Here is an 18,196-nt window from a genome sequence, read left to right as displayed (position 1 = left end):
TCGAAGTAGAGAGCTGAAGAAAGGGAGGAGGTTGCAGCTGCGCGGCTGTGCTGCCACTGGCGTGTGAACGAAGCGTCGTTACGCCGGCGGAGAAGGTCGGAGATCGCAGGAGAACTGCCGGAGATCTTGTGTGCCACACTTGCCGGAGTGATGAGCATGTCGCCATCACGGACAGATGAGCAAGCTGGAAATAGACGCCATGGTCCAGTTTCGCAGCGAGACCGAGCAGGAGGCGATGTGGCATGGAGATTCCAGCGAGAGCTGAGGGAGGGGAGGACGGCGGCGGTGGCGGCGGGCGGCGAGAGGAGTCGGTCAGGATGGTGCTGTTTGCAAAATTTCGAACCCAAAAGAGGGGGTTATAGGTAAATATTCGGATCGCGACTATTGATCGCGATCTAAATCATGGGTATATTGCATATATTTGGATCGCGATTATTCATCACGATCCAAATCAGGGGGCTGTTTGAAAAGTTTTAAGGGGGTGTCTTCTGCAAATCTCCGGGCCGGCCGCGAGGCAGGCGGCGTGGCTTCTCCGCCGCCGGCGACGTCCCGCGCGAGTTTCCGTGCTTGATAGGCTCATGGCCCTGAGGCGGCGGCGATCCGCCGCTCACGGCCCCAAGTTTCCGTGCTGGAGGTGCTTCCCCTCACGGCCGCCCCTGGGATTTTAAGAAACGCATCCTGTGCTTCATGCGGTCATGCCGCGGCTCGCCGGAGCGGCGCCGCGCTCCGCCGGTTCCATTCACCTAGGGTTTGAACGCGCATGCATCGACCAGCGTCCAGAAGCCGTTACCAGCAGCCTCTGGGAGCTTTGCTGCAACTGCAATATGCAATGCATTTATCTGCAACGTTGTGCAGCACAGCTTCAGATCGCTCTGCAGATTGTTCCCTGAATGGTGCTTCAAATGTCCTTGAAAACGACGAGTTCCCAAAATAGAACAGAACAGCTAGCATTGTTGTGCAGTGAAGACTGAAGACGAACCAAAATGCTGGGCTATGTCTGACAGAGCTAATCAAGAACAAATCCGACGGTTCAACTTTGGTAAGACAGAAGTGGCAGTATTCTGATTCGAATCTGTGAAAGACAGAAGTGGCAAGTATGTATAGTTTCAACTTCGAAGAAGCAACAAGTGTTCATGTGAACAAAGCATCATGAAAAATTGAAGGGCTCTGTCTAGACTATACAGTGTCGGTAAGATTACAAAGAAGAAACCGTAGAATTTTGAGAAATTCAAACATCTCTGTGACCTTAATCATGGTTATATATATATATTACATAGTAAGTTCAATTTGAACGATGACCAAAAGAATACAAAGGCCAATGAGGCCAACAGGACAGTAGATTGATCAAGGCGTAGGAATGTGGAAGGATGACTAACGCTGCAGAATTGACTGAATACAGTAGAAATGTTTTTTCGAGAACTTGTCTGGGCAACAATTTCATTAAGAAGAAGCAGAGATTTGTACAAAGTTTTGATCAACCTCTTACCTAAAACAGAAAGGAATACTTACAAAGGAAGGAAGAAGAAAAAATGACCTACCACTAATGACAAACTAAAACTAGCCATAAGACCTAAATATCTAATGAAGAACGACAGCTCCTCTAGCCCGCTTTCGATCCAGCATCCTCCTTCTGCAACAATACCGGTCAGCACCATTGTCAACGACGTCGCCTCCCCCCTGAAAACCAAGTTGTTCAATCGTGAGCATGATTGAGGAGTCAAAACCTTTTTGGATCGCTTTGTCGATCCTTTTCCGACCTTGTAACCACCACGACAACAACTCATCCCCAATAGCTGGGGTTAGGGCCTGCTTTCCGGAGACCTAGAGAAGTTTAAACCAGCATTCCCTGCTGAAGACACACTCTAACAGAAGGTGGTCGACCGTTTCGGGTTCTTGCGCACACACCCCGCACAGTTGCCGTAGTTTCGCAGGACGTGACGAGACAAACTATATACAGTAGAAATGTTTCTTTAGATAAATGAATATACTGAGAGAGTGAAAAAAGAGAAACCTGCAACTATTTTCAAGATGGAATCCCTCTGCGAAACTTTCGTTACCAACGATGTCAAGACACCGTTCCTGAGTTTGAGCTTTTCCTGGAGCCAAGCACGCTGATCCATCATGTACCCATCTAATGTTCTCTGAGCATCGGAGCAGGTTTGAGGTTTCACTGTTTCAGTAGCCGCCCTCCTTGTTCAACAAGACCGACTGCCCGTAACAAACACCCCCAGATTCCTGGATGAATAAGCTTCCATCAGGTTAGCTGCGCCTGTGCGCGCATGTCGGCGAAATCCTGCCGGCAGATTTGGATTAGGAGGATATGTGTTCAATGGGGGAATCGAAGGGTGAGAGCTCGTTAGATTTGGCTCGAATGCACGAGCAAATTGGAGATCACTGGCAAAGCACTGATTAAATTAACCACACATACATGAGCTCCATTCACCATGGCAATGAGAGCTGAAGAAAAAGGGAGGAGGTTGTACCCACGCTGCCACAGGCATCTGAACGAAGCGTCATTACGCTGGCGGTGAAGGCAGGAGATCGCTGGCAAGCTGCCGATCTTGTGTGCCACGCTTGCCGAAGAGATGAGCAGGTGCCCATCACAGATCATGGCAACTGGCTTTAAGCGCCCCGAGGAATAGACGCCATGGTCCAGCAAGAGCTGAGGGAGGAGAGGACGGCGGCGGCAGCGGGTGGCGCCTGTCGGCGAGAGGAGTCGTCGGTCAAAATAGGGGTTAGATGCAAATATTAGAATCACGATTATTAATCACAATCTAAATTAAGGGGTAATTTGCATATATTTGGATCACGATCCAAATCAGAGGGTTTTATGAAAAGTTGCAAGGTCTTCTACAAATCTTCGAGCCGGCCACAAGGCAGCCAGTGTGGCTTCTCCGCCACCGGCGACCTCCCGCGCGAGCTTCCGTCTACTCACATGCCCTGACGTGGTGGCGATCTGCTGCTCACGGCCCTAAGTTTCTGTGCTGGAGATGCTCCCTCTCACGGCAGCCCCTGGTGTTATTTTTTTAAAGATTTGCAGGAGCACTGTATTGTCATTTCAGGAGAATAGCAAGCAAGTCTTTACAATGATCTATTACATAAAAGATGCATTCTCATAGAGCTCTTAAGCACAGCTAGATAGGAAGCAATTAACATTAAGGAAACTCCGGGCTCCCACACGTCATTTTCCGAACAAGCATTTCCTCCTTGATTTCATGCAGCACTTGTGATGGTTGCATACTCCTGCTCTCAAATACTCGGCAATTTCTCTCCTTCCATATTAAGAAACGCACCATGCGGTCATGCCGCCGCTCGCCGGAGCGGCGCCCCGCTCCAACCAGTTCCATTCACCTGAGGTCCTTGTACCTTCACACGGCATGCGTCGATCAGCAACCAGATGCCGTTACCTTCCGCCGTTGGAAGCCTTGCTGCAGCTGCAATCTGCAAAAGTGTGCAACACAGTTTCAAATCGCTCTGCAGATGAGAACTGAGCGTAACTCGGCTGGTAAGGTTCCTTGTGGTGCAACCTTCCCACCAGAGTTTGAGTCCTCGACTCGGCACTAGTTCTCGTATTTTCATGAATTTATTCCAGGATTTAACCAGCGTTATTCTTCCAGTGGTAGGTGACGTGACCGTCGACAGGGAGACGCCAGTGAACTGAGCATAACTCGGTTTGTAAGGTTCCTTGTGGTGGAACCTGCCCACCAGAGTTCAAGTCCTCGACTCGGTACTGGTGCTCGCATTTTCCTGGATTTATTTCAGGATTTAGCCGGCGCTATTCTTTCAGTGGTTGGCGTCAGTGGTGACTTCGTCGATGTCGAGGATTTGCCAGCTCAGTCTTTCGAAGGTGGTCATAGGGGTAGGGTTGCGTACGTGTGTTCATAAGGGCAAGTGTGCATACGTGTACGAGAGTGTCTACGTCTGTGTGATTCAAAGAAAAAGATTGTTCTGCAGAAATGGTGCTTCAATTTCCTTGCAAACAACGTCAACACCCCCATGATCTATGAAGCACCGGCACAGGTAGCCGCGGCACCGGCCAGACCTGACGAGCAGGTACACTCGCCAGAGCATCTCCTCCCGTTCTTCCACGGAACCCATTGTCTCCGGTCGCCTAAGCTGCTGCGCCGCGCCTCTTGGAGGTGAAGTGTTAGTACAACGTCTACAGGCCAAGATGAAGCTGAAGCCAATGGGCCGCGAAGGGGGACTCGGGCCCAGAAGGAGAACTCACGTGTGCAAGGCCTAGAGTGGGAGTAGTATGTTGTGCGTGTGTGCGTGACATATACTTGGAGAGGGAGAGGGGAAGGACATCTATCGGATATTGTATGAATTGTTCATCTTCTTCCTTAAGCAAGCATACCTCTGTTGTCTAATTCTGTTTATCATGTTCTCCAATTCTTGCTTCCTGCCTTTGATTCCTTGCTTCCCTTTTATCCCTGCTACATGCTGCTAACAATTGGTATCAATTTCCATGGTTCTTGGGACTCGTGTGTGAGATCCATAATTCCATCGGTTGAGCCAGCAAACAGATTTGGTTTGGATTTTGAGTTCGTTACACGAACTCAGAAGCCTGTAATTCCGGTCCACGCCAATTTGATTTGTGGGGATCTCGGCCGATCTGGAGTCGTCGTCAAGCCACAAGCACTTTACTCGTCTTCAACGTTGTCTAGGAGCAATGGATCCGAACACAAAATTGATCCTGGACGAGATGGAGAAGAAGTTTGCGGTGAGGGATATCTGCATCAGCGCTCTGGAGAATACTAGTGAAGAACTAGCATCATGGAGGCCCAAGGTGGATGCCACCATGACATCAAGCTCGAGCTCAGAAAGATCAACAAGCAATGGGATCGATTCACTTTGGAGAACGCGGGTTCGGATCCGGGGCTGCTCGTCAAACCCGAGTCGGTGGCCACGCGCCCATCTGCTGGGAAATCCATCGACGACCCAGTTGGGCACCATGAAGATCAGCATCACCGGGATTAGGGGTACGGGTCTGTAACAACCTTAATCCCTGGCCCGGTCAAGGGTACGAACGGTTTCTCTTCGCCTCCCCCACCTCCTAGATTTCATGGTCCACTATATGATGCTTGTGCTTCTCGGGCTCAATCTATTGGTACCAGTGTTCGCTCTATTGGAAAATTGTCAAAAATTTCGTTTCCTGCATTTGATGGTCATAAACCTAGGCTGTGGATCTCTAGGTGTGAAATCTACTTTGATATGTTCCATGTTGAACCAGACACATGGATCAAAGTTGCATCAATGCTTCTTTCTCCTTTAGTTGCTTGTTGGTTTTAGTCCATTGAGCGCAAATATCCCGATCTAAGTTGGCCGCACTTGTGCAAGCTACTTCATGAGCGCTTTTGCAAGGATCAACACTAGCTTTTGATTAGGCAATTGTTTCGCATTAAGCAAAATGGTAGTGTAGCTGAGTATATTGAGCAATTTTCTAGCCTTGTAGACCAGCTATTTGCTTATGAGTCTATGACGGATCCTTTATATTTGACTACTCGATTCATAGATGGGTTGCGTGATGAAATTAGAGCAGTAGTACTTGTACAGTGTCCTACAGACCTAGATACTGCTTGTACTCTTGCACTTTTGCAGGAAGAGGCAACTGAACTTGCTAAATGCAAGGAGTATCGCAAGCTTGATCAAGGATATTGGAAATCAGTGCATAAGGGCCCAATGTCTCTTCCTACACGACCTGTTGCAGATAGAGCTGCTAAACCTCCTTTTCAAGATGACAAGCGTACTATGCCGAATTCTCGATCAGTTGAAGACAAGATGGTAGCACTGCGGGCTTTTTGACGTGCTAAGGGTTTTTGTGATAAGTGTGCAGATAAATGGCACAAAGGACACACTTGTGCCACCACAGTTCAGCTTCATGCAATGCAGGAAGTATGGGAGCTGTTCAATGTCGAAGAGCAATGCCAGACCTAAAGTGGAGAACTCTTCTGATGAGCAGTTGTTCTTAGCCATATCAAATGAGGATATATGTGGTGGGGAAGACAAGAGGTCTATGCAGTTGATGGGGTTGATGCAGAATGTGGATGTTCATATTCTCATTGATTCTGGCAGTACTAATTCTTTCATCAATTAGAAGACTGTTGATAAGTTGGGTAACCTCAACTTGAGTGGTGCTCATGTTCAAGTCAAGGTGACCGATGGAGGTATCATGAAATATTCATCTGCTATCCCTGAGGCTGAGTGGAGTATTCAAGGGTATTCTTTCAAACAGGAGTTGATGGTGTTGCCTCTTCAGTCCTATGACCTCATTTTGGGAATGGATTGGCTTGAAAGCTTTAGCCCCATGAAAGTGCATTGGCATCACAAGTGGATGGTAATTCCTTATAATGGAGCCACTGCGGTGTTACAAGGGATTTTACCAAAGTATGCTGAAGAGTTACTCATCCACATTACTTATGTTCAAGAAAATCCAAAAGTTCAAGCTGAATCAGAGTTGCCTCCTGAAATCTCTAAATTAATTTTGCAATTTGAAGTGGTATTCTCTACTCATGGGTCTCTGCCCCCTATCACAGTTTGTGATCACAGTATTCCTTTGATTCCTGGAGCAAGACCTTTTAACATAAAGCCTTACATGTATCCACCTACTCTCAAAGATGAAATTGAAAGGCAAGTTGCGGATATGATTAAATTGGGTATTATTAGGTCAAGATTTTTTGCATTTTACTCTCCTATATTACTTGTCAGAAAGATGAATGGCAGTTTTCAGATTCTGTGTGAACTATAGATATTTGAATGCTTTAACCATCAAAGGCAAAATTCCTATTCCTATTCCTATTCCTATTCCTGGCGTCAAAGCTTGACGAGGACCTCTTGCGATGTGCGTAATCCGTTTTTTTTTTAATTAAACGATGCGCGAAATCTGGGCCGCAGATGTGCGATTGAATAGCTCATAGGACCCCAGGGGTGGATGGTACGTATTTGAAGATGCCGTCCACCCCCTGCTGTCGCAGGAAACGCCGCCGCCGCTTCACGACGCTGCTCGCCCGACCACCGCCGCGCTCCGGTCATAACTTGCGACCCTCCCCGATACTATGGCGTCTTTCTGGTCGCCCAAACATCCATGAAGCAAAGGTGGACCGATCGCCCCTGGTGTCGCTGGAAACGGAGGCATCCTCTATTCCTCTGCATCACGCCGCGACTCGCCGCAGCGCCGCCGCGTTCCGGCCGCGCCCTGCGTCTGTCTCCTTCGCCTTTTCTCCTTTGAGTCACGCGTTTGCCGCATCTTGCCATCGACCGCAACCTCCATGCTTTCTGTGGGTCGTGCAGCGGGCAAGCGACCTGAACGGCTGCTCGGCATAGCGCGAGCGCCCAAGCTCGATCGGGGGGAGGGTTCTGAATCTCCGACCAATTCCTCGGCGTTACGGAGTCGGTAACTGCAAACTGAGAAGGTTCGGTAACTGCGAGGCAGCTGTACCATCATTGGCGCCAAGGAGCCACCACCCGTGTAAACGTGTCGTCGGTTCTGAATCTCCGAAATGTCTGATCAAATCGAAACACAAAGGCAATTTAACTCGGAATCTCACTACAAGTTACACCAGTAGCAGGCATGATCAATTTTCACATCCCGCGTTAGCACTTAGCAGTATCTAGCTCACTGCCCGCTGAATATTACTTCATGATCGTAGTGTCAGTCTGAATGCCTGGACAAGTAATCAACTCATCTGCCCGGTAGCTGCTGCTGCTGCTGTGCTAGCACATTCCATGAATGTCGTCAGGCGTTAGCTCTCAATCCTAAATAGCCAGACACGATTATTTCAGGATCAGTGACAACAGCCAAGCACTTGCTTCACCAATTTGTCTGGAGTGTTGTATCTTCTGAAAGTTGTAGCAGGCTAGCAGCTGGCTCATGCAGCATGCGCCTTTCTGAACCAGTTCCCACTTCCCAGTAGACCTGTTACGTAGCCAAAGGATTCTGCCATGGATCAGAGTTTTTTTTTTGCCATGGACCAGACTTCGGAAGCCATTTCACAGGCAAATTTGGCACCAAAATATTCTGTCAGTTGCGTTGTGACCTCACGGCCTTAGCTGAAAGTTGCGATCTATATTATTCTCTCCCTGGGTTCAACTTCAGTAAAAAAAAAAAAGGCTTTTGATTTTATTTCGTAAGGGCTTCTTCACTCGGCAAAACCTTTATTTTGGGCCAAATGAAACCCACATGGGGCCTTTGATAGAGCCCATGAGGGGCACTTTGCGGAAAGAGGACAACTCGGCCCATATGACTTCCGACACCTTTGTATTGGCAGGCCCATAGATATCAGCAATAGCACAAGCCAACTTTTTTCGGGATTTTTTTTTATTTTTTCTTTTATGATTTTGCAGAAATAAATAGCTGAGTAAAAAATTAGGAGAACCAGACCTATACCGCCGAATGAAACGACTACTACCGTTTGAACCGGCGGTAAGAAAAGTTGTGCAGGGGCGCCACGTCGCGCGGGAAACCGCTTACTACCATTTCAGCACGCGGCCGTGGGACCCACGGAGTTACTGTCAGATGAAGCGGCGGTACCAACCTGCCGCCGATTCAAACGGCGGGAGCAGGAAGATACCGCCGAATCAGGCGGCAGTAGACGCCCCGCCCTTTAAAACCCGAAGAACGGCCGGGTTCGGGGCGCGCCTGCTCATTCGGGATGAGAGAAAGAAACCGAGGGAGGAGAGGAACCGGGAAGAAGAGAAATAAAGGGAGAGAGGAGAGGAACCGGGAGAAGAGGAACTAAGGAAGAGAGGAGAAGAGAAAGAAAGGGAGGGAGGAGATGAGAGGAGGGGAGAAGAGAGGGAGGGGAGTAGGGTGAAGATTGAAGCGAAGATCTACGCTTCGTTTGAGGTATAATTTGAAAATCTCGCAGTTTAGCTTAACTCGTAATTGGTAGATGTAGTAGTCGATATGATATATAAATGGTGTAGTGTTAAGTATTAGATGAAATCTTGGTGTATATATGAGATATAGACAAATATTAGTTTGTCAGTACATTGAATTTAGCTTAGTTATTTTGGTCATAGTAAAATTAGTTTGTTGATTTATTTAGATAAATTTAAGATTAATATTATTGGCAATGCACGAGTTATATTTTATATAGTTATTTAGAATGTAGGTATTTTTAGGGTTAGTTAAAATTAATAACATTTAGTAATAATGTTTGTTGATGTTGTGTATAACTTTATATAGTTTTTCGGGACGTAGGTATGATTACGGTTAAATTTAGTATTTAGTAATGATCTCTCTTGATGTCGTGTATATTGACAGGGTAAAGTAAAATTAATTTGTTGATATATTTAGATAACTCTAAAATTAATATTATGGCAATGCACGAGTTATAATTTTATATAATTTTTTAAACGTAGGTGTTGGTGGAGTTAGTTAAAATTAATAACATTTAGTAATAATATCTATTCATGTCGTGTATATTGACAGGCACGTCGAAAAGTTTATTTTTTCAAATATTTTATAGTCTGGGGGAGATTAGATATGGTTTAGAAGGGATAGATTTGTCTAAATTTAAGTCGTTCTGCAAACAAGTACCAAGAGCAAGAGGGAGGACTTGGGCATCAATATGCAACTGGCTATTTAAGGCTTTCAATCTTGATAGAGATCAAGTTGAGCTGTCTGTTAGGGCTGTAGTAAGATTTTGAATTGACATAATATTTTAGGAGTTGATGCCGCTTGAAGGAACCTAGAATTGAAGGGCCTACATAAATACTGCTACTGAGCGCGGTTTACCACTGATATTATTTGTTGAAGTGTTTCAAAAGATTGGGTCTAGCAGTCAGTTGCAAGAATAAGTCGGTGGTGGGGAAGTTAGAGGTGAGGAAGGTTCGGAGATTACCGATGGGCAAACTAAAGAAAATGCTTAACATGGGGTAGAAGAAGGAGGAGATGCAAAGGATTAAGAGGCACCCCGTGAGCCAAATGGCGAGGCTGATGTGGGGGAATACATCCCTGGGTTAGTTGAGCAGGTAGAGAGGGAAGGAGAAGAGCACCTTTGTGCCATGGATGATAACTCGTCGGATGAGAATGATGCTAATCCTGTTCCGCAAAACTGGTCAAACTATGACCATTCGAACCTAGCAGTGAATGAAGGGAAAAATATTCCTTGGGAGTACATGGAGAATGAGATTTGTATCGGTGCTATGTACCATAGTGGGGATGAGATGAAGGCAGCTGTAAAACGATGGTCGATTTTATCTTTGCAACGGCAGTTCAGGGTGGTAAAGAGCAACCCGATATTATATGATGTGTGTTGTGTCAAAAGCAATTGCCCATTTAGAGTGCACGCATACTAGGGCAAGTGGAAGAAATATTGGGAGGTGACTAGAGTAGTGGAGCATGAATGCATGCTGATTTTGTTGCTCAATACATGTATCCTCAGCTAGTCGAGAATCCTGGCTTGAGCCCAAGTCGATTATTTATACCATGGAGGAGAAGTTTAACTACAAAATTAGCTACTAACAGGCTTACCGAGCCAAGCAGAAGGCATTAGAGATTATTATTTCATTTTTATATGTTGTAATTTTGCTGGAAGCAACTATGTATTTAATGATCGGGAGTTAATTCAATTTCAGTTATTTTCTCGAAACGCTCTATCTCTCTAGGAAGTTTCATATTGCAACCAATAGTGACATTCAAATATCTAGTGCTTCCAATGTAACTTTATATTTTTTTCCTCAGAAAAAATTACACAAAAATAAAATAATAAAAAAATACTCGAACCTATAGCCGGTTGAACGGTAGTTGGCTTCAACTCCAGCCACTTGCCGCCGTTTGAAACGGCGGTAGCTATTTCAACCGGCTACCGCTGTTTCAAACGGTGGTAAGTACCCCTCCGCTGCCACATCACCCAATCGTCGTTAGAACTGGCGGTAACTCCTTTTTATTTGTTTTTAACCTACCGCCGTTTTAACTGGCGGTATAGGTCTAGTTCTGCTAATTTTTTCTCAGCTATTTATTTCTGCAAATTTGTTAAAGAAAAAAAATAAAAATAAAAAAATTCTTTTTTCGGCACCAAACCGCGCGGGGGTGGATCTTGGCAGGTGACGAATAGTCGACTTACGTAGAGTGCTACTTGTTTTATTGGACAAGAAACTGCCACCCAAAGCAATCTTTTTGGATGTAAAATGTCAGTGCATAAGCTTCCTAAACCAGGGCATACGCCGATCCATCAAACCTTCGAACTCCATCAGCATCATCAGGTACTAGCACCTGCGCCTGCGCGTAACATTCGTCCAGTGGTGGCGCTGCATGCCACATGTTGGCATCTGAACGGATTATTGGTGCCTTGGTGGCGTCAAATACTAGCACAGCCTACACTCTGCTCCCCGCAGGCAGGTCGCACTAGCCGTCCGCCTTGTGCAACAAGACCGGCGGCTGCCCGCAACCAACACCCCCAGATTTCCCTGGACGGGACGAATATGCCGCCGGCACCGTAGCTGCCTGCGCGCGCCATGTGCACGCATGCAGGCGGGCGTGAGTGACGGGTCGTCCTGCTCCGCTCTGACTCTGAGCCTGCCTACCTAGCTCTCATCTCGCCGATGAAATGACGCCCTAGCCTGACGCAGCACGATACATTCCCTTCCCTTTTGGGCGTCCGGGCAGCGGGCGCCGCACGAGCTCCGAGAAGCGGCGGAGATGGTTTACGGTGTGGATAGGTTAACTGGAATCAGCAGCTTCCTCGTCCTTGTCTCGTGCCCGGCGTCGTCCAATGATCGCCGCCTCCCTGTTGCCCGTCGCGTCACGCCATTGATTCCCTACTTCTCTTCGCACCAGGCTGGTCCTCGACGGCCGAGCCGATCGCGTGTGTCAAGCGAGCGGCGCTCGTGACAGCGACACGTCGCCAGTGTCCGCCGGTGTCCCTCGCTCGCTCGACGGCTCGACGCCGGTGGCCCGTTGCAGCGTTTGCGCAGGATATGGTCCTGACCGGACGTACGCCCCGGACAGACTGCCTCGTCGGAGACCTGGGACAGAGATCCACAGTTGAGGCAGCGCCCCAAATAAAGAGGAATAGGAGTAGGCGTAGGAACGTCCCAGGGCTGGGGCGCCATGTGTGTTCTGTCGGAGCGCCTGTTCGCTGTCGATTGGAGGGCCAGTCGCCGCGCTCAGCCTCTGCTGCTGGCCCTCTCTACTCTACCTGCGACGCCTCAGCTCGATCGGCGCTCGGGGCAGCGCCGGCCGTGCATGGGCGCTTGCTTGACAAGTCATGGGGGGCATCTCCTGTTGCATCGGCTGATCGGCGGCAGAGGTCCCCCGTGGTGGGGCGCGCAGCCGGCGGGCCGTCGACACCGCGCAAGTACTGTTTGGATAAGGCTATCCGCCCCGGGACCGGGAGCGCGAGGAGAGAGGTCCGGTCCGGTGCCCACTTGGGCACTTGAGCACCTGAACGCCTCAGCTGAACCAATAGAGAACGTCACGTAGCCGAACGGACGGAGCAGCCGTGCCCATGCATGTGGCTCTCGGCCGCCGGGGCCTGCACGCAGGCAGCTGCCCCACGGAGGTAGCACCGGCGAGGGGCGAGGGCCTCAGGCACCTACCACCGCGCTAGGTCCCCTGATATTTCCGACGCCGAGCCGGCTTTTCCCGTAGCTCTCCACATGCGGCCCGCACTCGCGCGCGAGGCCCGCGGCCGGCCGGGGCGCCGTCGTAGAACGAACCAACTGATAGGCTGCGCCGCCGGAGGTCGGGCGCACCGGGGGAGTCGCGGATCGACACTTGGCTCCCCGGCTCCCTAGCGGAGCTAGCCCGGCCGCCGGTGGGCGCCCCGACCGATGGCATAGCCGTGTAGGCGCCTAGGACGTCGCTGCAGCAGGGCGCAGGCATCCGGGTGCGGTCCGTGCATGCGCAGCGCAAAGCCGCGCGCCGGCGCAGGCTTTTCGCTCGCCCTGCCTACCCCTGCGTCGCCGCTGCGCTGCTCCTGCAGGGCGCAGGCCTCGCCTAGTCGCCTGGCCAACCGTCCGGCCGGCCGCTTTGTGTCGCGCCCGTCGCGTCGCGTCCGTCCGCCCGTCACCGATCGCGGCCTTATCCGCTGGGAGAAATTGGGCGGGCTCTCCCCCGGTGGACGCGGACGTTGCTTCGGTGCGTCCGCTCGTTTGCTTTCCCATATCAGGCATGTCCAGGCCTGTGTGTCGATCGCTCGACGACCCGGCGCTTAACCTTAAATGGCGCCTCTTGGCCCGGCGCCTCGTCGTCCGGCGGGGACTACGCCGAGAGTGCGACGAGTTGCACGGCACCATCGCCGCTGCAGATAGACGTCGTCAAGACTTTGCTGCCATGTGCCCACAAGGTAATGGCGCAACAGGCTCCCCCGCAAGCAAGACTGCTGCTGGCTGAACCATGGGAGCAGAGGGAGGACGACGACGAGGAATGAAGAGACAGAGGCTTAATAAAGCGCCAGCAAGACCATCTACGATTCCTGTCGAAATCTGGGTTCGAGGGAATAATTTTCTGGTTGTTCTTTTGCTGTTAGGATCGTTGAAAATGGGTGTGAGAAAGTCAGTGTAACGTTGTTTGGTGGTCTCTCCTCCGGGAATCCTGGAGGTCGAAACCTTTTACTAGTTTATCTTCCTGAATCAGTTTAGGTAGACTAGATCACTCCTAAAAAAATCTCTTCTTTGTATCAGACTTGTGGAATTTCCGTTCGGTGAATGGAAATGGGGTGCGCCTCGTATCGGGAAAGAAAAAAAAAAGACAGACGTCTTCGATCTCCACGACTCTACCCAAGTTTCGCCGAAGCCACCCAGAGCGCCCGGGCGTCTCTGTCCGGATTGAATCGTCTGACGGTGAGTTGTGTATGGGACAGCTTTCGCCCAGGAACAGCTGAACGAAGAAACGCCGGATCGGAGCACCCACCCAACGCGACGACAGGGATACATGGAGCGACGTGACGGACGACGGACTGACCGTGATCTTTCTTGAGCTTTATTTGCGCTCGCCCGCTCGATCTCGGTGGTGACGTGCATGGTGTTTTCGCACTTGGTCGATCGGTCGGCCGATCCGGTATACGGTGGATGATGACATATCACCTTGTGGAAAGGTGGCGTCGTGGCAGTTCGTGGTTAGCCGGTACACGTTATCCGGCGTATCTTTTCCGCGCCTTTCATTAGTTGCTTTCGTTGACGATGCGTTTGGTGGATTTATTTGCTGGATCTATGCATTGCGCCTGTAACTCTGTATTGAGATTTGTTCAGTTATCGTAAGCTAATGCTCGCTCGGAATGCACCACAATTTTACCCTGATTTTTTCCTTGGTTTCTGCCAAAATCTAGGTATTTCATATAAAACTTCATGAATAGTTAGTTCTAATTTTGAATTCCCATTCGGACTGCTACTTGGGGGGGGCAGTAGACGTGCGACCACTACAAGGCTACTATAGTGACATTATAGTTAACATGCACATTCATGTCATACTCACTCCGCCCGCAAAAAAAATGTCCTGCAATTTTCTTTTCATTGTTACCCATTTGTTATGTGCATGCACCAGTCAATTTGTCAAATATGACTAATAAATAGATGTCGTTTCATATCATTATTAATTTGTTCTAGAATTTTTGGAACGGAGAGAACAGATCACAATGAGGTTGGAAAACACATGATGGGATGACCTGCTTCCAAGTAGAAAATCGATTCTCTCAATGGGTGAAAAATAAAGGAACCACACTTAATGGATGCCACATGTCACGCATGGATCCCACACTATCCGCCAACCAACCTCAAAACATCCCGTCGATTCCACTTTATATAGAGTATATTTCCTTCTATCACGCAATTACCATCCTCGGGGGTGAAAACTCTGCATTACTTAACTAGCATGTGCTAGCATAGATTCATTGATGTTTTATATGTTGTTTGAACCAAACTTTGGTGCGCATATTTTTCATAATAACAGCATATATTTTATGCACTTGGAAGCTCTCTTCAAGTCTCCTCATTGCCTTTTCCTAAAACAAGAAAATTACAGCTGCACATCGTTGTACATGTGCAATTAAGAATGCCTAACATTATTTTTTTGGAAAAATAAAATTTTAATTTAATTACTACAATGAAGTTACTCTCACTAATTCATGCGTGGCATGGTGGGAAAGTAAGTGATGTAAGTATGTTTTTCTCTCGTAACTGTGTATCCATGAGAATTTTGTCAAAGGCTTTATCTGATATTGTTGTGGATATTTCAAGTCCTCAAAATGAACAAAGTGTATTCAATAGTGCTGTTTCTTTATTTTTCACATAGATGAGTACTTACCTGATTGGGCTTTGTTTTTTTGAATTCAATAGTATGGCCTCTGCTAATTGTAATTTGCCATAATACAATTGAGGAAAGCTCCAAAGGTAAATGAAACCTACTCTACCACTTTGCTTAAAAAAGTTGAAATTACTCCCATTATTCGCATTGACACTTTTGGTGCAATTTGTGCTAATACGTATTTCAAGCGTTCCGTAGAGCCTTATTCTTCAACTAGTGACTGAAGTGGATGAGGTAATCTATTTTCCAAGCGCTGTCACAATTGTGCTTTATTCTTCAACGAGCGACGGAAGTGGATGAGGTAATCTATTTTCCAAAAGCTGTCACAAATTGTGCTTTGATCAGAAGATCTACTACGAAGCAGCAGGAGCCAGTGAAAGTGCGTAACGATGAAACTTGTTTTATCCACATCTTGTTTCTTGCTTAATTATTTAGTCATAAGGAAGGACATGACTTGAAAGGAGGAAGATGGTGCCGAGAAGCCCCTACCTTAACAAACACACCAGGAAGAGAGATGAAGCATTATATTTTAGTTATTATAAAGCTAACGGGAGCTGAGATATATACTCCTTCCGTCCTAAATCGTAAGTCGTTTTAGCTTTTCTAAATACATAGCTTTTATTATACACCTAGATATGCAATACATAACAAAACTATATATTAAAAAAATCCAAACGACTTACAATTTAAAATAATTAAAATAGACGGAGTATATAACAAAAACATTTTTTAAGGATGGACGCTTGCACATATTTCATGAAGAGAAGGGGAGCATATGATTGAATTGAAAATACATTCTAAAGATAGAGTGAAATTACTCTAGTGGCTAATCTTGAGAAGTACAGGGGAAACAAAAGCCGCAGAAGTGTAGATCAGTGACCTGAATATGGTGATTTAATCACTTTAATCTGTGATGTTTTATTATCTTTTACAATTTACATCCTTTCAGGCCTATGTGGATTCCGTTCAACCTGGACTTCAAAATTGTATATTTTGATGGTCTCTTTTCAAATGTATCTCCCCACGCAGCAAGGATGTGATGATTGTCAGGTAGCACATGCACAGTACTTGCTCATCAGCCCATATGGAAAAGACTAGCGCTAGATGCTACTCAAGCAAAAGACACCAATGTGGGTAAACACAACATCATCTGAAATTCAAGTACTAGCAGTACCTAGCTGGCTATATTTTGCCACTAAGAACTTGGTTTATGTACATAATAACACGCACACTTAGAAATCAGCACACGGCAATGACACTATGATGACTAGCTAGAATTAATCTGGCGGCATACCATATCACTGATAGCTTCGCTTACATCAGTCCATACAGGCTAAACCACTCGACCACACTGTTGTCAGGGTAGCAGGCATAGTCAGGGACATAGAGCAGGTCGTCGTCCCCGAGGTGATCGCGGACGCCCGGCTGCTGGCATGTGCCCGTGGAGAACGACGAGCTCGGGCTCCCGCTGCAGACGACGCGGCCCATGGCGTCGCCGCCGTCACCGGAGACGGCGTGGCTCCCCGCGGCGGATCTGAGCCGCGCCAGCTCCTCCTCCGTGATCTCCAGCCTCTCCTTCAGCCTCATCACCTGCCATGCATGCATGAACCCACGAATGCTTAATACACACTCCAACACCGTCAATCCATGGGCATGAACAGAAGAGCTAGCAGGTGTTGTTCGGACCAAGATTTAGCTAGGAGCAGGGCATGCATGTGTGGCTGATGTTCCGGGCAGCAGGCAGGTACCTCGTTCTCAAGGTGGCATTTGTGGAGGATGGCGGCGTCGTGTGCCTGCTTGAGCTTGCCGAACTCCTCCTCGAGCAGCTTGCTCTTGTGGCGGGCGCGGCGGTTCTGGAACCAGACGGCGACCTGCTTGGGGTCGAGCCCGAGCTCGGCGGCCAGGTGCACCTTCCGGCCGGTCTCCAGCTTCCGCTCCTCCCGGAAGCTCAGCTCCAGCGCCTCCACCTGCTCGTCGCTCAGCCGCCGCTTCTTGGGGTCCCCTCCGCCGTCCAGCTCGCCGCCGTCGCCGCCGCACCTCGCCGCCCGCCGCCTCCTGCGCCGCGCTCTCGGCCGCTCCCCCAGCGCCGCGCCGCCTGCACACACATATGCACGCACAGAGCACATCAATTTCCATGCATGCCCTTGACAGCTACAGTTGCGTTCGCAGAGAACTGGCTACAGACTAGCTAAGAAATTGAGATGTACGAAGAACACGAACCGTTGGGCACCATGATGGGGGAGGAGGAGTCCACGCAGGCGGAAGGAAAGAGCTCGTCGTATTGCTCCATGCTTTTGCCTGCGCTCCCGGCTCCCGGGCGGATCAGCTACAAGACGCCTTTCTCTCTCCTTGTCAAGCGTTAGAGAGAGAGAGAGAAGCTGTGGAGAGGAGACGGGAGGGTGGGTGTGGTGTGGTGTGGTGTGCGAGGACCAGGAGGCCGGAGAAGTTGTTGATCGAGGAGGAGAGGACCACAGGGCAAGGCACCCAGTTGGGGTGTTAAGTAAGCAGGGGTGCGTGTCTCGAGAGAGACCTAGGAGTAATATATAGAGGTAGCAAAGGCACGCAACGCCGGTGGGGGGCTGGGGGCTGCTGCTTTCCGAGCCAGACCGGCCGGCCATGGATGTAACTTTGTTTTTCTTTGGGAGCTATAGCTACGTGACTGCAGACTGCAGATGATGTGCTGATGAACAGGATGGAGTACTACTCTGTCATGAGCTCACTCGTGTACCAACGCCCAATCAGGGTCCTTTCTACAGGACTGCACCAGAGAGGGGCAGTGGTTTCATCACGCAATTAATTTGGAGAAGACAATCTTGCTTGAATGCTGTTCATACCTTCTAGAACATACTAGTGCTTTGAAAATTAACGTGCATTACGCACTGTTAGTCAAAGTTTACAGAGTTTTAATGTGAGGCGGCTTCTAATTTCACCGGAGGTGGTAAAACGGTT

General features: G+C 48.6%; 1 protein-coding gene across 1 annotated transcript; it reads right to left on the bottom strand.

Annotated features, from left to right (window-relative positions):
- Window positions 1–16,378: 16,378 nt before the first annotated feature.
- LOC117842834 (homeobox-leucine zipper protein HOX14) lies at window positions 16,379–17,774 on the bottom strand. Its single transcript, XM_034723358.2, has 3 exons — window positions 17,468–17,774; window positions 16,996–17,342; window positions 16,379–16,837 (listed from the first exon to the last, which is right to left on the bottom strand). The coding sequence occupies exons 1-3, from the start codon at window positions 17,535–17,537 to the stop codon at window positions 16,562–16,564; spliced, it is 693 nt and encodes a 230-aa protein (XP_034579249.1). The 5' UTR covers window positions 17,538–17,774; the 3' UTR covers window positions 16,379–16,561.
- Window positions 17,775–18,196: the final 422 nt, after the last annotated feature.

This window comes from Setaria viridis, chromosome 2 (assembly GCF_005286985.2).
Source record: "Setaria viridis chromosome 2, Setaria_viridis_v4.0, whole genome shotgun sequence".
In the NCBI taxonomy this organism is placed as follows: domain Eukaryota; kingdom Viridiplantae; phylum Streptophyta; class Magnoliopsida; order Poales; family Poaceae; genus Setaria; species Setaria viridis.
This window is presented reverse-complemented; position numbering and strand designations above follow the sequence as displayed.

Bases quoted from the DNA above. Each gene is read 5' to 3' on its own strand.
- LOC117842834 (XM_034723358.2), bottom strand. From the start codon at position 17,537: ATGGAGCAATACGACGAGCTCTTTCCTTCCGCCTGCGTGGACTCCTCC. The intron at 17,343-17,467 runs GTTCGTGTTCTT...ATGTGTGTGCAG, and splicing joins CCCCATCATGGTGCCCAACG to GCGGCGCGGCGCTGGGGGAG. The intron at 16,838-16,995 runs GTACCTGCCTGC...CATGCATGGCAG, and splicing joins AATGCCACCTTGAGAACGAG to GTGATGAGGCTGAAGGAGAG.